The sequence below is a fragment of the Triturus cristatus genome, chromosome 12 (assembly GCF_964204655.1).
Source record: "Triturus cristatus chromosome 12, aTriCri1.1, whole genome shotgun sequence".
Taxonomy (NCBI): domain Eukaryota; kingdom Metazoa; phylum Chordata; class Amphibia; order Caudata; family Salamandridae; genus Triturus; species Triturus cristatus.
Window position 1 is genome coordinate 8084273 of NC_140595.1, and position 15888 is coordinate 8100160.

At 51.3% G+C, this 15888-nt stretch overlaps 1 protein-coding gene across 3 annotated transcripts in view; it reads left to right on the forward strand.

Moving 5' to 3' along the window:
* Positions 1–15888, forward strand: part of ABCA7 (ATP binding cassette subfamily A member 7) — a 194185-nt gene that overhangs the window by 81915 nt on the left and 96382 nt on the right. For all 3 annotated transcript variants that reach the window (XR_014972219.1, XM_085638576.1, XM_085638577.1), the window contains exons 22-24: positions 12520–12657; positions 13418–13623; positions 14890–14962. Coding sequence is in view for 2 of the 3 variants with exons in the window: in XM_085638576.1 (XP_085494702.1) it covers positions 12520–12657; positions 13418–13623; positions 14890–14962 (417 nt within the window). In the remaining variant the exon portion in view is untranslated. The remainder of the gene's footprint in view (positions 1–12519; positions 12658–13417; positions 13624–14889; positions 14963–15888) is intronic.

Below are 15888 nucleotides of genomic sequence, written 5' to 3' on the forward strand. Positions count from 1 at the left end.
AGCCTTCCAGTGCATATCAGCCAAAGCACGGCATGCAAGGCTTGTAGCTGCATTGTGCTTCCGTTGAGTGGGCACTGAGAATCTATTATGTAAGGGTAGGTGGAATGCGTGTGGTGGGGTCAGGAGAGCCCATTCACAGTCCTTGATTCTTACAGCCCATCTTTCGCCGTTGTAAGAAGAAATTCACCTATAAAACAAAGTACATATTCAAGGTTGTTTCTGCAGCTTTTTACACCTCTGAGTTGACATTAAAGTGCGGCTGCATGAATCTTACGATTGATACAAACACTGTTTTCAAGCACATAAAAGATTATTTTATTTCAAATGAGCGAAAACAAGAGAAGGAAGTGCTTGAAGTCCAAAAACTTGGTTGGCAGTAAGGAGAAAGCTTTGGTTACTTTTTTCCTTGCCACCATTCGTAGGTTTGACTTTTAACCACCTTGAAACACTGAGAATCCCAGCTGCCCCGCCACCTACAAAGTGTGATCCTGAGTACGTGTTCCAATACCTTCTTTCTTTTATTTAGAAAGATAAAGGGTGTATTGGAATGGTCTGAGTACCAGCTGTAAAAACAGTGCAGCCAGTATTGGGCACCATATTACAGGCTGGGAGCGTACAGAGCCTTCTGCACAGTTGTGTGAATAGGGGTACCCTTTTCTAATAGAACTGCCAAAGCTTCTGTGCTTTCTGGTTGTCATGTGTGGGATAATGAAAAGCCTCTTCATTTTCTTTTGTTATAGTACCCGGGGCTTGTGTGTCTGTAGCATGCACAGAACACTGGCAACGGATATGAATGTTCTATTGTGTTTTCACCCACCACATAATTGCACTCCAACCACATAAATCCACTCCAACCACATACATCCACTCCAACCACTGCAAACCAAAACACATGGGTAAAAGACATTCTGGCACATGCATCAAATCTTTTTGCGATCGCAAACGGTGCGATTCGCTAAAATCGCCCGTTTGCGATCGCAAAATTAGCTTTTGCGATGCATCAAGGGTCAAGGCCCTCGCAATTTGAGAATTCGCAATTAATTGCGAGTTCTCAAATTGCGATTGCATTTAAGGAATTGCATTTTGCGATTCCTTAAAGGCAATGCAAAAAACACTTTGAAGTAGCGATTTCGCTACTAGGGGGCGCAAATTACCATGAAGCTGAACTTCATGGTAATTTGCAAAAACTTTGAAAAATGCACTAAAGTGCATTTTTCAAAGTTGTAGGTTACACACACACATGTCCTGGGGACTTGTGTGTGTGCAACATTTGTGCACAGATCAATTTCAGGGGTGCAACAGGGTGTCCTTTTGACACCCTTGCACCCTTGAAATTACATGAGCAATTTGCGAGGACCAATTGGTACTCGCAAATTGCGCTTGCAATTTCCCATTCATTCCTATGGGCCTACTGGGTTTCGGTGACTCTGAGACTGCTGGGCCGCTTGACTTCCTGCATCCTGCTTGTGACACATGCCCTTTGGCATATGCGGGCTCTGCAGTGGGACGTGAAGTTCCAGTGGGCGCAGCATCAAGGGAATCTCTCCGACATGGTTCAGATCTCGGAGTGAGCTCCACAGGACCTGCATTTGTGCCTTACCAACTTCGATTGGGTCAGCGGCAGACCCCTCTCCCTCCCCCAACCAGATCTGACAGTAGTGACAGATGCGTCACTTCTGGGATGGTATGGGGTAGATATCAGAGAACTTTGATCTCCAGCAGAATCCGTACTCCCCATCAACCTGTTGGAGCTCCGTGTTGACTGATTCGCAGCGAAAGCCTTTCTGCCCTCCATCAGGGGAAGGCTAGTGCAAGTGTTCACGGACAACACCACCGCCATGTGGCTCTGCAGCAAGCAGGGTAGAGTGATATCTTGGACCCTTTGTCAAGAGGCCCTGCATCTCTGGACATGGCTGGAACAGTAGGGCATGTCCCTAGTGGTTCAACATCTAGCAGGTTCACTGATCGTCAGAGTGGCTGAACTCAGCCGAAGATGACTATCGGATCACGAATGGCATTTCCTTCCGGAGGTGGTGGAAGGTCTCTTTCAGCGGTGGGGAGAGCCTTGGTGAGATCTTTACGCATCCATCGAGAATGTGCAATGTCAGCAGTTTTGTGCGTTAGAGTTTCCAAGGTGGCTCTCGCTCAAAGACGCTTTTCAGCTCGTGTGGAGCCCAGGCGTCCTGTACGCCTTTCCGCTCATACCACTCCTGCCCAGAGTTCTCAAGAAGATTCGGAACGACCGGGCCCAAGTCACCCTTGTGGCTCTGCTTTGGGCACGGAGAGTCTGGTATCCCAAGCTGTTGAGCATGGCCATCGGTCCTTCGATCAGGCTGCCCCTTTGGCAGGATCTTCTGTCACAGCGGCAGGGAAGGGTGCTCCACAGAACCTGTCACCGCTCCGCCTTCTTGTATGGAGATTGAGTGGCAATAGTTGGCAACAGTTGACTGCTTTCGACCTTCTACTCGAAGTCTGTACCATTATTTTGGCAACCAGGCGTCCCTCCGCGAAGATGGTTTACACCTGCCATTGTGCAAAATTTGTGGCATAATGTACGGAAAGACACATTGATCCCCTTTCTGCCCCCCTTTCTCAGGGTCTCCTGTTTGTTCTTTCCCTTGCCCAGCAGGGCTCTGCTCTGGGCACTGTTAAGGGATGTCTTTCTGCAGTTGCTGCTTTTCTTCGGTTGCCTGACCAACCTTCCCATTTCCAATCCCCTATTGTACATAGGTTTTTGAAGGGTTTGCAACATATGTTTCCTCCCACTTCTTTCGTTATGCCTCAGTGGGACCTTAATCTGGTGCTGACGTTCCTAATGTGCGCTCCGCTTGAGCCCTTTTACAACTGTCCACTCAGGCTCCTCACCATCAAGACGGCCTTCCTAGTAGCAGTAACATCTGTCGGGAGGGTCATTGAGCTTCAGGCCTTGTCATCCAAGCCTCCTTATCTTAACAGCTACCCAGACAAACTGATGCTTCGTACGAGGGCTTCCTTGGATCGCCACTGTCTTGGAGTGACTTCCCCACCCGGACTGCCATCAAAAAGCGAGCTAGGCCATCTTACCACCAATGTTTGCCAATTATGCCCCTCCTAAGAATCTCTGCCAAAATGATGCACAGATTATTCGTAATATACCTATCTGATAGAGACATCTAGCTGCAGATTCCTTAACTTAGAATATCCCCAAGCGTCAGACTGGTCTGGAAAATTTTGCGCAGCAGCACCTCTGCGCGCCGGGTGGCGGCGCCGTACGGCTCCGCCCTGACGTCGTCCATGGACGTGAAGTCAGTGGAGCCATATATGCCCCACCTTGGCGCGCAGACATCAGTTTTCTTCTTTTCCGTATCACGACACGGACCCTGGAAACCAGCAGTTCCTGGCCTTGTTTTGGGCCTTCTCGGCACCGTTGGTGTCGTACCGGAACAGTGTGCAATGCCCTCCGGGTTCAAATCCTGTGAGGCCTGTCCGCGTCAGATGTCAGGCACTGACCCGCACCTTATTTGCATGTAGTGCCTTGGTGTACACCACAAATCCAAACAATGCGGCGACTGTCAACAGATGAGGCCGAAGTCCCTACGGGTTCCGCTCTCCCTCTCCAGAGGGAGCTTGTTCCCGAGGCCGCTCCCACGACCGGCGCCCTAAAAAAGGTAAGCGGAGCCAGAAGCGTCCACTGAGGTCCACCTCTATTAGGCGTGCTGCTGGCGCCCATTCCTCTCGTAAGAGGTCATCTACGGGCGCCCGTAGGTCACCTCCTCCATACCCTCCTTTTCCAGGAGTCGGAGTGATGCGCGCCCAAAAGGAGGCCTACTTTGAGTCCCCCTCTCTCCCTGTCGCGCCTTTGGGCCCCACAAAGGCGGAGGGTACTCCGGCTAGGCCCTCGTCGGCGGATCCTTCCCCGACCAGGGTTGTGCGCACCGACTCTGACTCCAGAGCCGAGGTGACGACATTGGGCCGTGGCCCAGACTGTCCTGGTTGCTCTAGCACACTCTGCCAGTCAGCACATAGCCTTGGGCGGCTTCCTGCGCGGACGGCGGGAGCAGCGTCGGTGACGCCGGGAACGACGCCAGGCTCACACCGTCAGTCAATGCATAGCCCTGTTCGCCTTACTGCATGGACGGCGGGACCGGCATCGGCGACGCCGTGCTCAGAACCAGGCACCACGTCGGACCCAATGACGGGCTCGACGTCCAAACCCACACCAAGCTCTAAGCCTGATCCCACGTCTGGGGCAACGCATCATCCGACATCAGTCGCCATCGAGGTAACGTCCATCGCGGAGGGCGTTCATGTCCAGTCGACTCCGACACGGCGCCCGCCGGCACCGCTGTCGACACATCCCTCGCCGCTGGTGTCCATCCGTTCATCGACACCGCCGTCCATGCCTGGGGTTGACCTCCCTCCGGATTCCTCATTTCTGTCCCCTCAGTGGGGTCGGGCGACTACGGTATCCGCTATGGCCTTTTCGGAGGCTGCTGCTGTCACCCCTGGTCGGGGGTCCCTAGTGTGGCATGGCTTTCGGGTCATTCCCCAGCCCCGCTCTTTATGGCAACTGGGAGAATAAGCCTCCAACCATCTCCTACAGACGGCCTCTTGTTCCCTCCTAGGGAGACTACTGAGCTAGGGGCCCCCTGTGCGCAGACAACAACCGGGCAGCTGCTATCTTCGGCTTTCAGCCCCCTGTGGTACCCCTCATCCCGATCCCTTAATGGAGCTGCTCCATCTCGAGCCCATTACTGTGGAGCCCTTGCTACCCCTTGGGGGTGCTTTATTAGAAGCCCTACGTGGCGCGTGGGCACAACCCTCTTACGGAGCCCCGGTTGATCGGGCCATTGCTGGTAGGCATTGTCCCGCCCCGGGGGATCCACTTTGCCTGTCCATCAACCTTGCCGCTCAGGGACTGGGCATTCAGGTGGCCTTTGGGTTGCAGGACTCCTCCACTTTGCCCTTGTTTCTTCCCACCCGGGAATCCAGGTGGCTGGATGCATGTGGAAGACAGCTTTTTGCTTCTTCTAGCGCGGCTATGCGCTTTAAACACTACATGCATGTTTGCACGTGCATCCTCTGCACTCTGGGACTCCGTGGCTAACCTTCTCCCTTCCCTTCCGGCGGAATTGCGCCCTGAGTTACTCCGTCTTGTCCTTCATGGCGAGGAAATGGCTCATTTTACAATACGCTCCTCCCTGGATACCACAGACTCTGTGGGCCGTGCTCTTGCACGGTCGGTGGCTTTGCGTTGTCATGCCTGGATGCGTGACAGTCGTTTCCCTGATAATATTCGGGAGAGCCTCCAAGACATGCCGTTTAATGGAATAGCCCTTTTTTGGTCCCACGCTGACTCGGCGATCTCCAGACTTCTGTCAGGGCTACCGTAATTCTGCCGTGCCACTGACTGCTTGACTTTTCTTCTTCGTTGCGGTCTTCCTTTACGGACCAGTTTTTATCAGAGGCAGGTTGGTGACTCTGTATTGTCTGTATGGCCGTATGGCTGGGTTGTTTTTGTTTCAAGTCCTCTGTCTGTCTGTTTTGCCAAGAGGACCCCCCCTTCTTGCCAGGGGTCGACCCTTGCCCTATGTGGGGTATTGGCTGGCGGCAGGTGTCTGCCTTTGCACACTCCTGTGGAGTTTTAATTATGGGTCTCCCTCTGGGGCTCATATACCTCCTTTTACTGTGTCCCGCAGGGCCGCATCGCTCTGTTGTCTGTAGTGCTTGGACTCCGGGTCTGGGTCTGTGCTGTGTGGTATCTACCTCGCATAGGCTGGCATCTTGGTTTTGTCCTCCTGTCCGTCTTTTGGTGCCAGCCCCTTCTGAGTTGTTCTCCCAAGTAGGGAGTTGCCGTGGACTTCTCTGTTGTAGGTTGTTATGGCCTTTTGGCTTATTCCCCAACAGTTTTCTCCACATCCCCGCTGCTTTCGCGCAGGGATTTCTACGTTCCACAAGCATTCTTGAATGTGGCGGACTCGTGGAGATGGTTCTCCTTGAACCCCGCTCTTCCTGGCGTCTAGGACCCGTGAGATGGTCCTAAGTAATCCCTTGTTAGGCTCGTCTTGTCTCCTAAATTATCCTGCGAGGGGACTGTTCTCTCTCTTCCGGACTGACTGCTGACGTTGCTTGTTCCTTGGCCTGGTTCCACTTTCTGTGTACCTGCGGGTACTTTTGAGCATACCCTTGTGCCTGGGTTTGACCAGGTTCAGCATCTTCTTGAGGCTGTTTCTGCGTAATGTTCTTCCTCATGGCTTGAGCGGCTCGTTGCCTTCTTGCTATTGGGCACATCTCAGCTGTTCCTGCTGTCTTGCTTCCTGGTGTTCCTCCTGGCCGCGTATGAGCTTCTTTCGGGCTGTGTAGGGGCATCCTTTCAATGCTCTTCACGTGTGACTGGCAAGGGTTTCCTCAGAACTCTTCCTCTGTGGTATATGTGAGGATGCTACGCAGTCTCTCCACCATTCACGTAACCAGTCCTTTGGGTTGACTTGTCAACTGCCGCATCCTGCGGTTCTTGCGCGCCATAAGGTTCAGTTTTTCTTCCTGCGAGGTCCTGAACTATCTTTTCACGCCAGTTTCTTTGCTGGGTGTGTTTTTCTTTCATGTTGGCCCTTGCTGGGCGTGGGTCAGTATCCTGCTGCCTTCGTATCTTTACAGGAGCAGGTTTAACAGTGTTTTACACTGTTCGAGTTATTTAGCTGGGTTAGCTCTGGCTTCTTGTCGACAGCATGAATACTGTGGATCCTTCATGCCTCTTGGTCTTCTTTCGAAGGTCGTCATTTTTTCAATCAGCCACAAGTATTCTGGCTTGGTGTTTTCCTTCTCTCATCCCCTCTGCATGTGGGGGTATTCGTGTTATTCTGGATGGGCTGTGGTGTCCTCGCCTCCCCTTGATTCCCTGCTCTCTTCAGGGCTTAGGGGTCTGGTGATTGGCTGCGCTGTCACTTCTGTCCCCACTGTGTTTCGCCCTTTGGTTGACAACACTCTTTTGGTCATGTTATTGATGTCTGGGTTCTCTCTGGACCTTTGTGGGGTTCAGTCGCAGTCCCGCCTCCTCTAGGGGTATGGCTATAGTATCTATTCTAAGTTAAGGAATCTGCGGCTAGACGTCTCTATCAGATGAACAAGTTACTTACCTTCGGTAACGATGTATCTGGTAGAGACATAGTCTAGCCGCAGATTCCTTAACGCCCACCCGTCCTCCCCGTCCTGCGACAATCTTTTCGAGGTGGGCTTCTTGCCTTCGCCTCCCTTTAGGTGGCTTTATTCCTCTGCGGGGTGACGTCTTCTCTTCACTCCGACTCACAAAGCTACATTCTGTTTCGGGGCTCTGCTCTGCCCATTCTTGTGATTGAACGGTATGCTCATGTGCCATGTGTCCTTTACAACCCCTACCTTGGGTTGTCCGATGTGAGTCTAATTCTTCCCTTCTATCTTCTTCAACCGCTTGCGGTCTCTTGCCTCCCCTGCAATCTAGCGGTTGCAATCTCTGGCGATGCTGCATTTGGCGGTCCATTTTTTGGATCTGACGTCTCGTTTTGGGTGATGCTTTATGGTACTTTGCCTTTGCTCCTGGGTTCTGGACTGGTTGTCATTCACTGTCATATATTGTGGTTGCAGCCTTTCTGCTGGCTGCTGTGTTGGTTCACCACGGAGCTATGGCTCAATGGGGAGTGCCTCTGGTGGCACAGGCTCACACAGGCCAAGGGTTCAAGCCTGCCTATGCTCTGCATCATCTTCTGCCTCCAGGGCAGGTTTTGTACTTAACGTTTGAAGGGGTCCCTCCCAGAGTGGTGCTCTGTTCTTTTCCCTCCCTCAGTTTACAATATACGGGGCCTGGCACTGTCTTTCTATGTTGATGTTTGTTTCACCATGACTTGTTTTTTCTTTTCTTTTTCTGCACATTGTTCCCATATTTTCACAGTTTTTGGTGGTGGCTTCGCGTCCTGACACGGAAAAGTCTTCTGACGAAAACTGATGTGGGCGCGCCGGTGCGGGCATATATGGCTCCGCTGATGTCACGTCAATAGACGACGTCAGGGCGAAGCTGTACGGCGCTGCCACCCGGCATGCAGAAGTGCTGCTGCGCAAAATTTTCCTGACCAGTCTGACGCCTGGGGATATTCTAAGTTAAGGAATCTGCGGCTAGACTATGTCTCTACCACATACATCGTTACCGAAGGTAAGTAACTTGTTCATCACAAATCGCCTGAGCAGATGAGCCCCTAAGGTATGGTCATTACAGCTTTGAGTCTCAGGAGCAGTCCTGTACCATGTCTCAAGTGGTTCTGGTGTCACCTTTGTCTGCTAATTTCATACGGAATTTGTCCTGTTCTGTAATAAGAGACCGTCCGCCACCCTTTATTTATTTGTTGCTTCGTGAGGTCTGTTCCTCAGCCTCTGCCCATGTTGAGAGTTCTGCACTCCAGAGTTGGATACATGTGGGGTCCCATTGCACTTTCCATGCCGTGGCTATTTGTGGTTTGGCTAATAGTGCAAGATCAGCGAATCTGTACGCCATTCCACTGTCTTTTGTCCTTGTCTGGCCCGTTGTGGTTCCACCACTGAATTTTAAGCATGAACACTTGAGTCCAGTAGGAACTCAATGAGGGGCGTGTCCAAACCTTATCCTTGGGATTGGCCCCCACCAGCTCACATCTCTGGCATGTATCCGGCACAGGAGTGAGTATTTGATGTTCGCGGCTGTGCAGACAGAGGGACAGAGCACCACGGACCCTCCCTGTGGGCGAAGGCTGAGGAGCCCCTTTCTGAGGGAGGTCTGCCGCTGTCCTTTCTTCACAGACTATGAAGTGACTGTCAGTGGCTGCAGTGAGTACTTTCCCAGGTGCAGAGGGCAAACCTGTGCGCAGACGGTCTATAGGCTGTCCCCAGAGGTGTGGGTGTGTCTGTCTGTCTGTCTGTCCCTTGCAATGTTTGTGTATGTATGACGAGAGAGAGCTTTGTATATATATGATGCATGTTTTACATGTGCGAAGTGAATGGTGTGTTGCAATAGATGTTGGCCCTTCTTCGTGCCAGCCTGCATGTACTCCCTGCATATGGCCACCTCCTTGAATCTTGATCTACCTGGTGAATGCTGGAGGCTGCAACCTTAGTCCTTTGTTACCGGATGTCCCCACCGTATACCACTGCTCACCTGAAACACCCCTACCCCTGTTTGTGGCTGAGTTGATGTTGGTCACCCAGAAAAGGTACTGGGCTCTGTCTGACTTGAAAAGTACACTTCACCTTGAACATTTTAAACTGGAGTCAGCCCTTATGCGCTCTGTGGTGACCATTGTTTCCAAAGAGCTGCATTCAAGAGACACCTCCGTTGCTAGTTACTCAAGCATTGGATCTGAAAGTAGGCCTCCCCTTAACCCGTTCTTAGCCCTGGTCTCACCAGTAAATCACTTTTGTTATTGTTTTTCCCTCCAGCATATCTCAGATCTGTTAATAAACACATTCAAATGACACTAATTGCATCCTAATCAATGACACTCTGCTCAGAATCCACACAGTCCCCGCATTTCTCTGTGGAGCCCAAACCTACGTCATCATTCAGAAGTGTCAGCCGCTCCCATCATGACCCCCCCAAAGAAGATGGTCTGTGTCTGGAAGTGTTCCAAGTCAAAGCATCCACTGTAAGGTTCCGTGTTGTGACTCTCAGACAATATATTTTAGTGTCGTTTATCAGTTTCTAGCATTAAAATCCCCAACAGGGCTGGTGCATCGGGATGTCCAGGGGCTGCCTGATGCAGTGTGTCTGAGCAGCTTTACTTAAACTTCTGGCCACTGCGAAGGGGGCTTGTCCGTTCACAGGAACAGCTTTGTTTCCAGTACATTGCAAGGGCCTCGTTCCGCACCCTAATAGTTCATGGAACGCTGCGTCCACTGAAGAGGTGTGCCAGAACTCAGAAGGTGACGGTTCCCTGTTACAGAGGACGTCAAGTCCATTCTTCAGGAATCGAAGGTCCCCTGCACACCCTGATCCTCCAGAAGCAGAGGGAATCCTTACAAACCTCTACTGGGGGTCCAGTCCTACATGAGGCGTTCAGTGGTTCAGGCGTTAAAGACGCCTTCATCCTCTCGCCGTCATCTTTGTGTGAGTGAAGCTGCTTGTCTGTACCAGGGATAGAATGTGAGTCTGTAGCTGCTTCACGGAGCAAAGAAACGTTACATTCCTGTAACAATAGTTTGGCAGTTTTCCATTTGTTAGAGCCTTGCTGGTGATCTCATCCACTCCTTACCCTCCGGTCAGTCAGACTGGTGAAGAAGGGTCCAGCTTACAAGATAACCTGAAGCGAGCGGAGGTTTTGGGCATTCTAGGTTTCCAGTTCATGTCATCAGTAGGTTTCTTCCATGTATTCCTCAACAAACACCTTTTTAAAAAGAAAATCAAAATACCCGCATCAAACATGGCACACACCAGGGTTGTCCACTCTCTCCACTGCTATTCGCCCTGGCGTTAGATCTCCTGGCTCAGCTTATCCACTGTGATGCGCATATCTGGTTCTGGCAGTGGGGGTGGCGGGGGGGGGGGCACGAGGACCGCTTTGCGTTATTCGCTGACGACCTTCTTCTGTTTCTGCGAAATCCTCAGCACTCTAGGCCACGATGCCTGACCCTCCTTCGGGCGTATGGCAAGACATCTGGCCTCCGGATTAATGAGGGCAGATTCTACCTAGTGGAGGTGAGGAGCGATGCTCAGGGTCGGGTTGGGTGCCCTAACATTCCCATCCAGCACAACTCCTTTAAATACCTTTCGATTCACATGTCCTCCTTCCTGGACCTGGCATGGAACCTTAATTTCCAGGGGCTGGCCCAAACACTCGAACGCGACATGGGTCGCTGGGCCCTCCTTCCGTTGAATCCTATGGGGTGTACCGCCCTCTTTAAGATGGTGTGTCTGTCACGCTACTTATATATCCAGAGTAATCAACCCCACCTCATCCCCCACAAATGGTTTTACTCTCTGAACACCAAGATCACCAATTTTGTGTGGGCGGGTGGCATGCTCAGGGTGGCTTTTCGGACACTGCGCGAGTCCCTCTTTGATGGTGGTTTGGGGCTGTCGGTCATATATTTTTATTACCTTGCCGACCACTTGGTAACGATCAATGAGCGATTCACGGGTGGGTGGTATGACCCAGCGAACCACTTGCACACGGTTTGGATGGTCTGCTCGAACTGCTGTACGGGGCGCGTCTGCCCATTACAGTGCCCTCTTCGACACAAGTGTCTCTTGCCTGCTGGATGGCGGCCCTTCGCCTCATCAGCTGGGTCCGTCCGCTCACTGAGTTGACCCCTTTGTGGCGAGGAACATGGCTGTGTCAGCTCTCAAGTCTGGGGGCTTTGCTCCCTGGGACCAGATTGGGATCTTTTATTCTGGGGGATGTCTTTAGAGGGGATCATTTTGTGACGTTTCAGGATTTGAGGTCTAGATACTCCCTCTCCCACTCTCTATTTCTTCGATATTTCCAACAACGCCATTCCTTGCAGGCACACGCTCTCCCAAACAAAGCATTACCCGAATATAGTTCGCTTGAAGCAAAGGTTTTCTTTGGGCGTCTGGGTAACGGGGCCATCTCAAAGATTTAGCGCTCACTGGTCATCCATGCCCGATGGCCTTGCTTGTGCTAAGCAGCGATGGGAAGCATGGGTGGGAGATCTGGATGAAGACGAATGGAGGAAGGCTTTCAAGGCACCCTACGAGTTGGCTATTTCAGCACAACTGTGTATGGTTCAATCTGATTATCTACACTCCACATACTTCGCCCCCAGCATTTGTAACGCTTCTCTGCTGACGTCTCTGCTGTGTGCATGAAGTGTGCGCTCCCGGCAGCCGATTTTTTCCACATGGTTTGGGACTGTCCAATCTTGAGGCCCTATTGGGAGGGGATAGGCTGGTCACTTTCCTCTTTCCTGAGCCGCACAGTGGTGTTCACTCCTCGTACTGAACTGCTAGGGCTGGTGGAGGACTTTGGGGGCCCGTGGGGTGAGTGGGCCTTTTTTGGGAGTGGCATGTCCGGTCGCCAAGAGGGATGTGTCCCGTGCCAATAAGCCTCGAGCTCCACTAAACGTCAAATGCTGGCATCAGGGGGTGGACTGGTGTGCGCAGCAGGAAGAGCCAGTTTTTGTGGCCCGTGACTGTCCTCAAAAGCACGGCCGTAAATGGGGCAAACGGTGTAATCACCACGGACTGTCATTGTAGTTCCATGCCGTTAAGCCGTTCTGTTGTCAGGTCTTATGTCATTGCCTGTAAACGATTTCAGTCTTGTGGAATTATGTGTCTTGCTGTAAAATGTTTAATAAAGGCTTTGTTATAAAAAAACAAACATCATCAATTCCGAATGCAGCTGCTGGAAGCAGAATGATGCCAGGCACGCGACTCTAAAGAGTTGTCAAGCTGTAATGCCAACGCCACTCGTAGCTGATGTCTTCCACTCCACCCTCACAGGGCCTGCACTGCACGTGTATTCTGAGTGTGGCATTATTTAACCAGTCGCCCAGTGACCTCTCTTGACCTCTTCTCCCTAGGCGGGATGCAGCGGAAGCTTTCGGTGGCCATCGCATTTGTTGGTGGCTCCAAGGTGGTGATCCTGGACGAGCCAACGGCTGGTGTAGACCCCTACTCGCGCCGTGGGATCTGGGACCTGGTGTTGAAGTATCGTAAAGGTGAGACGGGTGTAGATACACAGTCGAGGCTGCTCGTCTTTGGTGGTCTCCATACATTGGTATGGATCTGTGGTGATCCTCGGGACGGAAGACAGGTGTTCATGGTCTGTAACAAAGGATGTGTGAATCTGCTCGCTATGGAGGCTTCACTCAACAGGCAGCCTCTCGGCGGTCTGTGCCACAGAACGCTAGTTCATGCCTCTCCTGCATGTCAGTACCTGCTCTAGAGGTGCTGTTCTGTAGCCCTGCGGAACCAGCGTTTTTAAATCTTGCCTTAGTGACTTGTGTAACTTGTTTTCCTTCACGTTTTGACCTTCGTACCTGTAGGATGTCTTAGCGTAGCAGTTTGGGGGATATTATGTGAATCTATAACACTGCTGCTGCATGGAATTTGGTGCTGTTCTGTGAAACAAGTATACCTCGTAAAGCTGCGCATGTGCCCCCAGCATTGTGTAAAGTGAAAAGGGTTCCTTCTACAGACGGTGTGTGCTTCTTCCGGTGGCTGACGGAAGAGCATTCACATCTGCCTCATTGGCACATATTCTAGCCTTCACGGATGCTTCCCTGCTTTGCTGTCGTGTATGAGGACTTGGAATCCTAGAGTTAGAGTTTGTAGATTTTCTAGACCCCAATGATCCTTCTGGTTGTACCAGCGGTCTCTTCTGGTACCCCGGACATTATCTGCTAGTGTTGATTTGAAAAATCTCAGAGGTAACCAGGTCCCTGTGTTGTATTTGCTTTTGGGATTTATCCCTCCCAGGACGCACCATCATCCTGTCCACCCACTACATGGATGAAGCCGATCTGCTGGGGGACCGGATTGCCATCATCTCCCAGGGGCGGCTGCGGTGCTGCGGGTCACCCCTCTTCCTGAAGACCACCTTGGGCACCGGTTACTACCTGACCCTGGTCAAGCGGGAAAGGACCAACGTGACCAGCAGCAGCATTGCCAGCATGGGAAAGAAGGTAACTCTGGGGGGGTTGGAGAAAAGGAGGTGTCTGAAAGTAGAGACTGAGCTCAGGAGGAGGATGCTGGGAAGAGATTGGGCAGCACTGGTGCCTCAACATTGTGTTCTGTCGCTCTATCTTTCCTTCTTCCTCTGTATCCCTCTCTCAGACACTCTGTCTTGTTCTTTGTATCCTCTCTCTTGCTTTATCACTTGCTTTATCTCCTTTCTAACTCTCTTCCTCACACCTTCTTTCTCCTTGGATTTTTCTTTCTTTATTCAGTCTCTCTCTCCCTCGCTTCTCTCTGTTTGTTTCATTGCCCGTTTCTCCCTCTCTCATTCTGCCTTCCTTGCCTTTCCATTTCTGTTTTTCCAAATTACTCTTATGTCCGCTCTCTCTCTGCTCATCATTTCTCTTTCTTCCGGGTTCTCTTCCATCACTCTTTTCCCGTCTCTCTCTCTTCCCCTCTCTTTTTCTCTCTCTCGCCTTTTCTTTTGCCTCTTTTTCATTAGTTTAGGGCGACCATCTCACGGGCATTACAGGCACTGTGGCCAGTCCTGAACTTGTCGCCTACCAATCATTTGTTTCAGATGCCCTAGAATAATTAGCCCATTGGAAGCAAAACAAGACTACATCTCCCAGAATGCTTTAGGCTATCAAACAAATGCCCAGAACTGGAAATGGTGTCTGTAATGACCCTGAGGGAGGCGGTCAGCCTACATCAGCTTGAAACCAATATTGTGTTGTCTCAGATTTCAGTTTTAGTTTGTAGTTGTTCGCTTATTCAGTTTCTATTAGCACGAGGTGTGAGGCAGCAGGTGTATCACTGGAAGAAGACCTCCAGCATACAGTCCTTGTTTATTCAGCACCTCAGAGCTCACAATCCTCCGATAATATGACTCAACCTTTGTTTTACGGAGACCACTATCTTGAGGTGTTTTCCTCCTTCATTATCTCGTTCATGTTCAGAGTCGTTTACTACCTGCACAATTAAGACGGTGCTAGTATATTGAAGAATGTTGCAGTTGATATATCTTTCCCTTCCAGGGCACGGCTCAGATCAGGAATGTAAGCTTCCTTGGACTAGAATCAGCATCGGTTTTATGTACTCCAGCCGGCTCTTTCTACCTTTTCTTAGTAAGGTTTTAAGAAGCTTTGATTGTTCTCTCTATGACCGTTTGAGATTCCAAATTCCACTAAAAGTTCCTAAAATGCGAGTCAGTCATTCGGATTTTACAGCCTGTTCTCTAGAACCAACATGTAATTGCGTTGTGTTGTTTGCAGGAGGACAACGCCTCGCAGCAGAGCTGTGACACTGGCCTGGGCAGCGAGCAGCCGAGCGAGACCAGCTCTGCAGGTCAGTATGCGCCCCTCCAGCCCGCTCAAGCCGCCCCCATCTCCTCCCTGTGGAACCCTTCTTAATGTCTCCATGAGCTGATCTCTGTTCCTGATGCACATCGACCACTGTGGGAGAACCTGTTGCAGGGTAGCAGAGGAAGTGGACATTGAGGCCAGAAGTTCTGGGACTCTTTTAATGTATCCTTGTTTTGGTCAGCGATGTTACCTATGCTTTGCCTACAGGTTGAAGTGTACAACCTTGTAAGCTTGATGCACTGACGCCTTCTTTGTTGCACAGAAAAAGATTGAAATGACATTGAAGAACTAAGCACAGTTGTGATGTCACTCTACTGCTGACTCACACATGAAGCACCGCTGTTACATGTGTATGTTACCCGGCTACCCCTCCCCGCATCTCGCCCATTCCCCCAGTAAACCATTGGTGCCACAGTGGTGCAAAACCCATCAGAGTGTTTCACATCCAGCATGCAACATAATATGCCAGCCAAGGCCTCCAGATTTGAATACGGCACACCAAAGCTGGCCTCCACTTTGCTACACAATTTACCAGTCAAGGCCTCCAGATTTGTATACGGCATACCAGAGGTGGCCTCAAGGCCGGACTGGGAACCAAGACCGGTCCTGGCAAAGTGCTCGGCCGAACCCCCGGGGGCATTGGGGGTGCAGCAGAGCTGTTTGCCAGGGCCGGTTTCGGACGATTTTGTTACATGGGCCGATTATTGCAGCTATGCTGCAAAAACAGTCCTGTCACTAAAACGTCCCCCCAGGGGCTGAAAACCAGCCCCCACCATGGCGGCCCATTGGGGAAACGCCTGGTGCCCGCTACGGCCAGTCCGGCCCTGGGTGGCCTCCGGATTGGAACACAGAATCCCTGATTTAGCGTTTTGTGGATGGGTTACTCCGGCACAAACGTGTCTGCTATCC